General features: G+C 40.3%; 1 protein-coding gene across 3 annotated transcripts in view; it reads right to left on the reverse strand.

The window, feature by feature from the left end:
• The window catches only part of CUNH16orf62 (chromosome unknown C16orf62 homolog), a 50355-nt gene extending 37757 nt beyond the window's left edge, over nucleotides 1–12598 (reverse strand). For 2 of the 3 annotated variants that reach the window (XM_017813377.1, XM_017813379.1), the window contains exons 1-9: nucleotides 12206–12417; nucleotides 8897–8996; nucleotides 7771–7938; nucleotides 7316–7438; nucleotides 6944–6968; nucleotides 5810–5886; nucleotides 4894–5022; nucleotides 1386–1470; nucleotides 387–446 (exon numbers count right to left, since the gene is read on the reverse strand). In XM_017813377.1, coding sequence (XP_017668866.1) covers nucleotides 387–446; nucleotides 1386–1470; nucleotides 4894–5022; nucleotides 5810–5886; nucleotides 6944–6968; nucleotides 7316–7438; nucleotides 7771–7938; nucleotides 8897–8996; nucleotides 12206–12393 — 955 coding nt within the window. In that variant the 5' untranslated portion in view covers nucleotides 12394–12417. Of the gene's footprint in view, nucleotides 1–386; nucleotides 447–1385; nucleotides 1471–4893; nucleotides 5023–5809; nucleotides 5887–6943; nucleotides 6969–7315; nucleotides 7439–7770; nucleotides 7939–8896; nucleotides 8997–12205; nucleotides 12418–12508 lie in introns of those variants that run through there. The other variant, XM_017813380.1, reaches the window with a different exon arrangement.
• Between the last annotated feature and the right edge of the window lie 19 nt (nucleotides 12599–12617).

Genomic DNA, 12617 nt, shown 5'->3' on the forward strand with positions numbered 1-12617 from the left:
AAAAAGATCTTCCTTCATCTAATTTGAGCATTCATGTTTAATACTCCCTCCCCCTAATAGATTCTGTATTAAAGAACTTATCCATCGTTCTTTGTGATTTCAAGTTTCAGGAAGACCCAGCTAATGTTTCGTAACATCAGAGACATAAGCACATTTTAGTACATCTGAGGGATATTTTTCACAGTTAAAATGTAAATTTGCATGGACACTGTGAATAGTGGTGGCTCTAAGCAATGGATTGTACTCTGTAAAAAACTAAAAGCTACTAGATTCAAATCAGAACTTTTTCCACAGGAGATACAGTAGCAAGTCCTGTTTAACCTTCCTTAAGTTAGTTCTGATGTGATTTTTTTCCAGGAGTGCAGTGGAAACAAACACAAAGATACCTGGCAGAGAGACCCGGTTATCAGCACACATTGACAGAATTCGTTCATACACCAGCTTCCCTGGTTAAAAAAAAAAAAAAAGAAAAAGAATAAGAACCAAAAATAACTCATAACAAAGTGTAAACCACAAAATGTTGGTCCAAAGGTTCCCTCTCTAACATACAGTGAAATTAGCTGGAAAAACTTCCCAGAACACTGACATTATGATGCCCCCTAGTGAGGCTGAAATGTTCAGTACAATTTTAGTGCTTCTCACACCATAAAAACAATTCTCTGGCTCCCTTAAGTGCAGAGGTAACACCCAGGTCAGATTTCCCCCAGGCCAGGAAAGGCCAGCTGGTGTCCTGACTTTGCTGACTTTGGATATTATGTTATCTTCAGCAACTTTCAGTAAGTAGGAAAGAGCAAAGAGGAAGCAAGACCTGAAAAAAAACCAATTGGATCTATGTCACAGCATATCCTGCTAACATCAAAATACCCTTCAACTTCAAATGTCATTGTAAATCTTTTCCGTAACATGGCAGAAAAACAAGAGATTCGCATGAAATGGATGACAACTTGACTTAAAGGGTTAAAAATATATTAAAAAATTCAGTAACTACCTTCTGATCACTCCCTATTCAGCTAAAGAAAATTTTCTGACTCCTATTCTTCAAATATAAATATATGAAATATTGAGGCAAGAGGCTGCCAAAACCCAAAATATTTTCATAATGACAGTGTTTTAAATTTCAAAATGCAGAGAAGGTTTTTTTCTAGATATTCACTAATATATAAAGCACAGAACTACAAAATTAAATATTTTTATTTTAAAGACTTTGCTCTTGAGAGTTTTTTAAGAATTACACACTATGTTTATACCACTGATGTTGTGTTGGAAATATTCCATGTTAAAACTGAAAGCCCTTTTTGGATAACTTTGATGCTTTCTAACACTACAAAACATTAATTTAATCTTATTAACTATTGTGTAGTAAGTCTGGCACAGTAGACACTTACCAAAAGTATCAAGGATATCTGTAATTAAAACAAATTTACTTGGATAAAACTGGATTACTGTTGTGTCTGAAAGAAGCTTAGAACACTAGAAAGAGAAAAAAAGACAGACAAAGAAACATTTTTAGAGGCCAATGCAAGTTTGTGTTTTTTACTCCAAAAAGGGTGGAACAGATTAATATCCACAGATGGAAAGAACCACCATGAACTATCAAGCCAAAAGCACAAGAACCTCTAACATAACACACCACAGTGCTCTTTATATTTTTTCAGGTTACTCCTCATTTCCAGAGCTAGCCACAGATCTGCTTTTCCTTTATATAAGATAATCTACACTGCAGAATTTCAGCTGACCATGCAGATCTGTGCATTTGTTCAGATGACATGAATTCTCTTGCAGAAGCAGCATTAAAGGCACTTCCTCTCTAAAACAACTTTTTAAAGGGCATTTTTCAGTTTCTCAACATCCATATCAAACACAAAATTTATTATAGACTAGATTAAGAAACCATTTTAGAAGTGTAGTTAATGAGCTTTTCAACACGTTTTTGTGGCTCAAATAATTAGTTCAAACATTCTGGAAACAGAGCAGCTGATCCACAGTGAGCTCCAGGGAGGAATCTGTAATCAATCACCCACTGGCACCCAACCTGATCCCAGCATTTGGATTACAGCAGTGGCTGATCCAGTCTCATCTGAAAACGTATTACCCACTTAGTTCTACTGTCACTGGATGTCAAGGCCAGGAAGGAACATGTCCATTCATGATATGAATTCAAAATACACACGGAGAAATGAAGATATTTTTAAGATATTTAACTAAGCTATTCTCTGTTTTCCAAGACTAAACTGGAGTCAAAAACTCTGGCACAAGTTTACTCACAAAAAAAACAGCTTCTTCCTGAAGAAAACAGGCAAATGACTGACTGGGGAGAGAAATCCACCTCCTCCCTGCTTGAGTCAAATGTGGCCTCAAGTCCTCTGTGTTCTCTAACACTGACAATATTCTCTGTGATCTCTGTTTCTTTTCTCTCCTTCATCAGGAGACAGTTCTTCAATCTCAGTGGAATAAATAAAGTTCAAGTTTTCATTACACTTCAAAAATACAGAAAGCAATCCGAATACCCTCCAAGACTGCTTTGTTTAAACAAGAAAATCGTAACATTTAAACAAGAAAATCGTAACATTTGAACATCCTTAAACAAGGGGCACACTTAATCTTTTTGTTTTATTCATCAGGGAAACTAAGGAGTGCACCAGAAAGACAGGTGAGAGCATTCACATCCTACAACCAAAGCAGAAGCGTCCCTGCTGCAGGGTCAGTCACCTTCAAAGGAAGGTAATTCAGTAGCTGTTTAGGACCTACACATACCATGAACATTTAATTTCCACTTTTCTTAGAGCTCACATATATAATCAACTTAGTTCAGCTTACTCTAAGTAGCTTAGCTTACCCCATCTTGACAAGAAAAGTATCTTGTAAAAAGGCACTTGAGGAATCATAGAATCGGAGAATTGTTTAGGTTGGAAAAGACCTTCAAGATCATTGAGTCCAACCCTCAATCCAGCACTGCCAAGGCCACCACTAAACAATGTCCCCAAGTGCCACATTTACAGGTTTTTTAAATACCTCCAAGGATGGTAATGCCACCACTGCCCTGTTCCAATGCTTAAGAACCCTTTTGGTGAAGAAATTTTTCCTAATATCCAACCTAAGCCTCCCCTGATTTAACTTGAGGCCATTTCCTCTTGACCTGTTTCTTGCTACTTGGGAGAAAAGACTGACCTCCCCTGACTAGTGCTTCCTGTCAGGTAGGTCGTTCCTGAGCCTCCTTTTCTCCAGGCTCAGCACCCCCAGCTCCCTCAGCTGCTCCTCACCAGATCTGTGCTCCACACCCTTCCCCACCTCCATGTCTCCCTTGAAGTGAGGGGCCCAAAACTGAACACGAGATTCAAGGTGTGGCCTCACTAGTGACAAGTACAGGGGGACAATCACTGCCCTGGTCCTATGGCCACACTACTGCTCATCCAAGCCAGGATGCCACAGGCCTTCTTGGCCACCTGGGCACACCCTGGCTCATGTTCAGCTGCTGTTGACCAGCACCCCCAGGTCCTTTTGCACTGGGTGTATTTCCAGCCACTCTTCCCCCATTCTGTAGCACTGCAGGGGGCTGTTGTGACCCAACTGCAGGACCCAGCACTTGGTGTTATTGAACCTCGTAGAACTGGCCTCAGCCCATCGGTCCAGCCTGTCCAGATCCCTCTGCCTTCCCACCCTCAAGCAGGTCAACACTCCCACCCAGCCTAGTGTCATCTGCAAATGTGCTGAGGGTGAACTCAATCCCCTGGTCCACATCATTGATAAAGATAAACTGCACTGGCCCAAAAGCAAGCAGTGAATCCCACCTTAGAAACCATATTATCTTAAAATTGTTTGTGAACCATTTGTAAAAGAACTTCTGAAAGTATTAATGTATAGATTATCACTGCACATCACACACTGTGAGTACATATATATATACATACACATACATTCAAGCTCTGTAAGTCCAGTACATCCTTGTCCCTTTTCTTCTCATCCAAAGACAATATTCACACTTCACAATCCTATATATGGATTTTTTTAAAAATAACAATAATAGTGCTGATTTTGTAGTATTACAATAGAACATTAGTCATCCTAGGTCACATATAACTGTTTGATCTCACTTCATTAACGTTCCATTTCCTTTTCTGTCTTTACCACAATTTAAGATGAAATTACTGCAAACAGTTTTCACAAGATTATTCAGAATGGCAAAAAAAAAAAATCCTGACTTTATATATAACCCCAGTGGATGACTGTTAGCATTACATCAGTTCTACAGCTTTTAAGGATGTCATTATCTCCTCTGTCCTCTGCTGCACTCTGCCTCTGGCCCTTTTTAAAGGCCAAGCCAAACAAAAGAACATTTAATTGTCCTATTTCCCCTTGCCCTCCTCAAAATCCATCACCCCAAATGACCCAGAGAGAGACTGTGGACAAGTTTTTAAAAAGCAAACGAACAAAGAAAAATCCCATACACACACCTTTAAAATTCTGGAGTTGTTTTCTGTAGCTTGCTAAGGTCCTAAATCATGTTACTCAGTTGCCTTTGTAAGTCTGGATGGGTAAAATGCTGATGTTCAAAAAGCCATTCTGGTATTATTTGGGGTGGCCAGAAAGAGATGATATCACTACATGTTATTTATTCCAACTATCCTTAGGCAGGTAAAATTTCCACACCTATCATTTGGCGAATCTTTAATGAGAATTCCATTCCATGTAGCCTAATCAAAATCAATACATAACAACAAAGCCGAAAATCTAACTATTGTCAGAAGTCATAAAACTCTGAAAGAAATGTGTTCTGGTGAGGAACAAAAAGAAAAAAATAGAAAAAGAATAGAAACTCTTCTTTTCCTGAGAAGGAAATTGGACAAATATCACCGAACTCATTGGTTCTGTATAGAACAAAAATGTAAAACTGACCTGGATGACTATTTTGAGAGCTTTTACTTTCTGATCAGAGGACCAAGCATCCTTTAAAGACTGGTTCAGTTCTTCAATTCGGTTCATGTAATCCTGCTGAGTCAAATTCAACAGCTCTTTCTGTGACCCCTGCCAAGGAAACACAAGCCTACTTAGTGGGAGTGGGAGGGAAGGAAGGCAACTGCTGTTATTATAGAGTCAAACCACAGGTGAAGAGATGAAATCCAAATCTAATTAGAGTTTCACAAAAGGTTACATATTTCCTTATTATAAAGAGTACTTTATTTTTCACTAAAAGAATCCAATCCTTTATTTGTGACATGCAAGTATTAAAACTGTGCTGGCTCAGGCAACAGGCAACCTGAAATTAGCTAAGAGGCAGAGGTTTCAAAACAACATTATCCAAAACAATTCTAGAAGATTTAGGTGTAAGGAAAGTAAGTTATGAAACATCTCATCTTTGCACAGCAAAATACTGCAGCTTGAGAAATAAGCTGAGTACTCAGTATTTCTATTGAGCTCCTAATTGTACCTTTAATTAAGCTCAGGCAGACAGTGTGCAGCTTCTGCAACAGGGGCAACCAAAATTATCAGATGTTAAGGCTATTAGGCTTAACAAAAATTTACAACAGCTGCAGACTGTACTCAGTAACAAGATAAATCAACATCAATAGATCAGGTAAATTTTCAAATCACAATTTCTAGTGATATAAAAATATGATTCTACCTGAATCCTACAAAAATAAGGATTGAAATTACTAGAGAATTCTCACAGAAAGTATATATTTATCTAAATACTGCATAAATACATGCAGAAATCAGGACCTTTTTAAAATGAAATAAAAAAAGATTTTTATTTCACAAATTTCTTTCACTGGTATAATGGTGCTGTAATTTGATCAGAAAACTTTCTCACCTCTTCCAGATCATCCAGTTCTTCTAACCTTGTCCTCACTTTTTCAGAGACTGCTGAACCAGTAGTTGTAGCTTTTCCTGTAAAGAATTACACGTTTAAGTCTAACATTTAAACACTGGGATTTCTAAACAGAAACAAACCTGAAGGAACTTGACAGACTAAGACAACTAGTCAGCTTCTGTGACAGAAGACAAGTGATTTGATTCACTTAGTGAGAATTCCTGAAGACACACATTTAAACACACCTACAGTGCATTCACTTTGAACAGGGAATGACAAGGAAAATCGAATATAAATGGATTTTCTTGCGAGTTTTACTGGTAAGAAAAGAATCACCTGATAGAACTACGGGATAATTTGGGTTAAAAAAGCCCCATGTAGGTTTGTGTCCAACTCTCCTCCTCAAAGCAGGTCCAATTCTGAAGCTATAACAGGTTGCACAGGGTTATACCCAGTCAATTTAACGATACCTAAGAATGAAGATGTCACACTCTCCCTGAGCATCCAGTTTCAGTGTTTGACCATTCTCATTGCAAGAAAGTATTTTATACTCTTGCAGCAGCTGAAATGCTGCATGTTTACTCATACATAAAAATCCTGATCTACTATGCAATCAGCTAGGGCTATTTAGCTCAGATTTGCTTCGCTAGAAAACATGATAAAATATTTAACATTTGGTTCTTTTTTGAACACCCAGCACACAGTTGAAATCATTTCACTTTCATGTAAAGAGAATAACTGAACAAGTTCCCAAAGGACTTGTTTGCTTTCCTTCCAGCTAGCAGAAGAGTTGATAAACACGATACTCAAAACATGATTGCTCACTTTAAATGGAAGAAGGTTTTAAACTGCAGCGGAAGGCAGTCAAATAACCACTAATTCATTAGCCAAAACAGGAATAAAAGACAAGGTGGTTGGGTGGCTTGTTTTAAATGATTGTTTTAAGTAAAAATCCAGTAGTCTTATCCACAAAAGAGCATAAAAATCCAGTAGTCTTATCCACAAAAGAGCATAGACCCAAACAAATGTCAGAATGGGGGAGGCAGGAAAACCCATTTCAACTGTTCTTGACCACAAACCTGTCACTGCACCCTACCTCAAGCAAACTCTGTTATGGTAAAAGAAAGTGCTTACCTTTTTCAGATCCCATATACAGATTCTGTGGGGAAAAAGAAAAAGCAGACTATTCAGCAGTACTCATTAGCATTTCAAGTATGCATAGGGTAATTACACTGCTAATTAAGCCTCTAATCATTTAGAAGAAGACCAGAAGTTAGTTGTATTGTTACAAAAAGACAGAGTGATGGCTCCTATATATCAAAAGACTTTTGGACTCAGCTCCAAAACAATCTTTAGAAGTGAGGGCTCGTGGTACAGCTTTCTACAACATCAAAACTGACATTCAGAGGACCAGTATTTACTCATGTAATAATTACAAAGTAGCAACATCCGAAATCCAATAAAGGTCTAGTAGAAAGAAATAAAACCGGACAAACTGCCACTTACAATAGACAGCTTCTCTGTTGTTGTGTATCTAGCAAGGATTTCACCACGTTTGCTGGACCATGGTTCAAAGTCACTTCCCACTGCTGAGCTGTCATCTTTATCCCGTTTCCTTCGTGTACCATCCTAGGAGGGGAGAACAAGTTACTGCAAATGTTAAATACAAATCTGGAAAAAGAAGAGAAGGCTGATAAAAGTCAACTGCATGTTTCAAGTGCTGGCTGATCCTTCCAAAAGTTACAATATTAAAAAAAAATAATCCATATTTAAATAAATACATCAACATAAACTGGATAAAAATAAGTAAATAAAAAGGAATATTCTATTAATACAGTATAATTCCTGTTTGCATTAACCTGGTGAGACAAACATATTTTTTCCATGGTTGGCATCGCGATTTGGTTTGGTTTTGGTTTTTTTTAATTTTATTTAGTTGAAATAACTGCCTGTAGTGTTACCATGGTAGCAGTGGTAGTCACAGGATCTGCAGCTGCTGCAAATAATGACAAAGGGTCGGTGCCATCCAATACACTGCTCAATGGATCCATCATAGAACTAGAAGAAGAAGAGGAGGTAGAAGAAGTACTTCCTTTCCGGTTCATTTTCTTGGTCTTGGATTCAGTAACCTGAAAAAAAAGTTCAAAGCTACTAAACAAAAGAGCTTTCTCTTTCCTCTCTTTTCTTTAATAAACCACAAAAATATGTGCTACATAAATGGTGCTGTTGCAACAAAAGTGAGGACAAATCAAAGAAACTCTTTAGAGCAAGCACCAACATTTAAATTGCAGCACCTCCTCTTCCCCTGAATCTGGAGGCACTCACTCTTCAATAGCATTTCCATTACTTTTTTTTCCTTCCAATTCTAGGTCTACAGAACTGTAACAACCATTCTAAATTTCTTTCTAGTACCCCTCCTCTATTTTATTAGATTTATCCCTCTCCTCCAACCTCTTTCTTGCTACTTGATTACCTCCAGCAGTTTCATCCTGAATTTTCCTGCAGGACACTCAAGACTCAAACCTGGCACATCAAATCCACTCGTAAGTCCACTGTCTTATGTCCCTCCTGACCTTCCTGAGCAGAAGCTGCTGCCCATTTATCATTCATTAGCTGATGACTATCGTCTCTTTGAAGGTGGATTTTTTTTTGCACATCCACATCTTTAAAAGCCTCTTATACATTAAAGAAATGATAAATGTTTTAAAGCACACAGCTGACTGGAAGTTAACCCAAAACCCAAATCTTATATCAAGCAATTATGCAGGTTATTTGTAATGCAATAATTTGATTTTAAATTTATCCATTATTCAGCATTTAATGCAACCAAGAAAGCCCACAGGCTGGAGTGCTATATTTGTCAGAAGGAGATTGGTTTTGACACATAACAGCACCAGCAAATTTCTGTAAAGGACAAACAGAATAAACTTTGATGCCTTTAAAATAACAGGCCACTAATATAGGAAGCAACTTCACAAGTAGCACCACCAACTTCAAAGCCTTTTAATTTTAAAGGAACAAAAGCAAAACGAGGAACACAATCAGTTTTAATTCACATTCATTTTCCAAAAGCACAAAAAAACTCACTGTTATGGGTTTCAGTGGATGGTAATCACCGAAATCCAAGGGTACAGATTCCAGCTTGCACATTTCAGATTCTGAGGCATAGTTTCTTGATCTTGCATGCCTTAAAAAGCAAGAGTAAAGGCAAAGATATATGCATATCTAGTTTATTTATATATGCATATAAATAATCACATACTAAGAGAGAAACATATCCTATGTCCATATAGATGTTTAGTTACAAAAAGAAATGCATGTTGAAAAATAAGTAAATATAAATAGTAGCTAATTGTTCTTTCCTGTTTCATTCAGGATCATGAGAATGTTTACAGCACACACTACCACCTCAGCCAAGTGGGTAAAATCAGTGGTTACACAAAGAATTCTTTAATCAGACTCCTAAAAAAACAAACAGTACTTCCCCCATGTAATACACATCTTTCCCACAAAAACTAATCCAAACTTTCAAATAATTCCATTCCTACTCAGAGACCTAACTCATTAGGAAGCATTTCAGCAGTGTCAAGCAGCCAGCTCTTCTACAATACTACTTACCCCCCAAAACCCAGTTTCATTTAAAAAATAATTAAGAATTAGATAATTTATGATTGTGCTACTCCAAGGAGAAACTCTGACATCTAACGTGATAGAGAGCAAGAGTCCAGTGAAATCCACATGCTTATTCCTTTTGTTTTCTTGATCTCCAGTTCGTCTTCTTTTTGCTATTGTCCCATGTTTCAATGACTTTTCCTGCTCATTTGCTTCATGGGTTAATCAGCATCTGGGTGAAAAATCTTTCAAACTCTTTCTGGCTACCTAATTGTAGCATTTCTTTTACTGCTGACGACTCCCAGGGCACACCGCCAGGCCAAAATCAACAGCACTCTAATTAGAGTGCAAGCACACTGGCAAGTGCACATGGCTAATACACATGTGGGAGTGAACAAGAGCTGTTCACCCTGCAAGTAAGTCTTTAAAAAAGTACATTTACAAGTGGCTATTCAAGCGATAAGACAGCTTGTAACGCAGCTAATACAGGGACAAGTTCAAGCTTGCTCTGGCATTACGTTCTGCTTACTCTCCAGGGAAAGGAGATTAAGCATTCCTTTCTTGGCCAGTGCAGTGCAGCCAACTTCCCAGAGGAAATAAGACTCTGGCCAAGCTGGAGTTTCATCCCCCGTGCATACTGCAAAATACACCCCTGCTTCAAGTGCTGCTTTAACAGTGGGTTTCAACCTTTTTCACGCACAAGCATCACCGTACCTGTGCTTTCAACACTTGCCAGCCTGCCAAGCTTTCTCTCTCCTCCTGGTAAATGATCTTTTTCCCTGAGACTGCTGGCCCTCCTCCTCACCCTGAGGTCACTGAAGCTCTTCCAGCACCCAGCCACCCTACAAACCCCAGGGCCTCCCTCACGCTCCAGGCTCAGCACAGAGCCCTGTGCAGCACAAGAACCAGCCTCGCTCCACATCTCCCCTTCTCGAGACAGGACACCCACCCGGACACAGGGCTTATCCTAAAGCAAGGGCTTCAAAAAGCTTACAGGGAGCTTACAGGGAGCACAAACAAGCCAGGCACATAAAACAGAAAAGAGCCTTTTAACAACACTAGACACATATTGGCTTTGGTAATACAATGAAACACATCCCACAAGTGACTGTAGCTGTCACTATATGCGTATTAAACATAAACCCCAAACAATTTCTCTAAATATTTGCACATAGCACTGTAGCACTAAGTTTTAAATTACTTCATATTTGTGCCAATTCTTTTTATTACTCTAACAAATTTTTAAACCAATATTTTTTTTAATTCAAACACTATGTTCACACAATTCTTCAGCACCAACAGGTGCTGGTTTTTTTCTCATATGCAGACCGATGAGTATGCAGACAATTGATATGCAAACCAGCTTTTTAGCATGCAGTAATGCTTAAAAATAGCTAAAAATAGCTAAAAAATAGCTAAACCCTGTAGCATGACAATATCTTCCATGTGACAGAACAATATGATGGAAACATCTTACTCTGGTTCATTACTCCTTCATGGCCACTTCTGCATCAGTGTTACCAGACCTACTTACCAGCCGGTTACCTCATTGCTGTACTGTGTAAGAATTAGTTTGTCAGCATCCCTACTGCTCTGCTTTGTTCTGCTCTATTTTGCTACTGCTGGAGATCCCAGAGTTGCACCACATTATTCCTTTCTGTTTCTGCAAGATAACTGACCACACACTGATTCCACCGAAATCACTGCACTCAAAGGAAGTAACAACAGTTGCAACAGCTAGCAAACACGTTACTGCTGCCTTACACCCTCGAATCCTCTTAGCTACATAAATTCAAGTTTTAAAGTACTTCATATCCCAGTAAATTTATTTTTAAAAGCATTGCTCTGATGTTTTTATAAAACCTCAACTGGTTAAATTACAATACTTAAATCCACTAATTACTTCTGCATTTTATTAAACATGAAAGTTTGCTCACACAATAATATGAAAGAGCGAACTGGATGATTTTCAGCATGACAGTGTATATATGGGGAAAACCTTTTGGCATCCTCATGCCAATTGTTGCATATTACTTTTCTTGACTCCACAATAGGCTTGATTTCTAGTCTGCTCAGGACTATAACCCATCAGCCACACCAAAACTAAGATATATTCCATGTATTAAAAGCACAATAGACTCAGGAGAGTGAGTCTTCCACAAAGAGAAAACCAGCTTGTTTGTAATCAAGAAAGAGTTTGAAGAAAAATTAACTATGAAAATATTTTTATTTTGTCTGTCAGAGTGCCTGCTTTATTCTTCCTTTCCATAACAAATACCAGATTATGAGTTATTCTTTTTAGTGCAGCTTCCTCAGCTGTACCCCCCACATTTTCCTGCAGTAATACTGCACGTTGCTAGAAGCTGACTCTGCCTCTTCAGTCAGTAACTCGTGTCTACTTCTAAAGAGCCTGCAAAAGGTAACTATCAGAGATTAAACTGTGCTAGTAAAGCTAAATTCGCTGCAGGAGATGTTCACCTCCCCCAGCGAGCAGTGGTAGCAGCGCTCCCGCAGTGACCCCGCCCGGAGGCGGCGGGCGGAGCGCTCCTGCCCCGCACCGGCGCCTCGCTGCAAACAGGACACGCTCCGTGACAACACACCGGGCAACGACAGCGGCCCTCGGGGAACTGCCTTACTTACTACAGGTTAAAATGAGCCCACAGCAGCGGGCAGAGGCCAGCGGCCGTGCCCTCCCGCCGGCTCACAGCTGCGCCTCCGCCCCTCCGCGGAGCTGCATCCGCGCTTAATGTAACACCAGCGTGTCCCATTATACATGAACCTGACCTGCACCCTCCGGCTTCTCCGAGCGCCACGGAGAGAAGCGCCGGGCTGCGGTCCCACGGCAGTGGCTGCCCCCTCTCAGGCCGAGCGGCCCCGAACCCCAGGGACAGAGCTCGACAGGGAGCTTCCCCCACTGGCACACGGGGGGGCCGCCCCGCCTCATCCCCGCGGCTGTGAGGCTCGCGGAGCATGGCGGCTGCCCCCGCCCTTCCGCGGGAACCCGCAGCCCCTCAGCGCCCGCCGCCGCCCGCCCCTGCGCGGGCGGGGAACAGGCAGCGCCCGGTCCCCCGCCGCCCACCGCCTCACCAGGGGAACGCGGCCATCTTGCGCCCATCACATGACGCCGCGGGCGGGCGGCGCCTTCCGCCGCCATTTCCCGCCCCGCCCCTCAGAGCGGGGAGCGCCTGAGGGCGGG

This window comes from Lepidothrix coronata, unplaced genomic scaffold (assembly GCF_001604755.1).
Source record: "Lepidothrix coronata isolate B3197 unplaced genomic scaffold, Lepidothrix_coronata-1.0 Scaffold41, whole genome shotgun sequence".
In the NCBI taxonomy this organism is placed as follows: domain Eukaryota; kingdom Metazoa; phylum Chordata; class Aves; order Passeriformes; family Pipridae; genus Lepidothrix; species Lepidothrix coronata.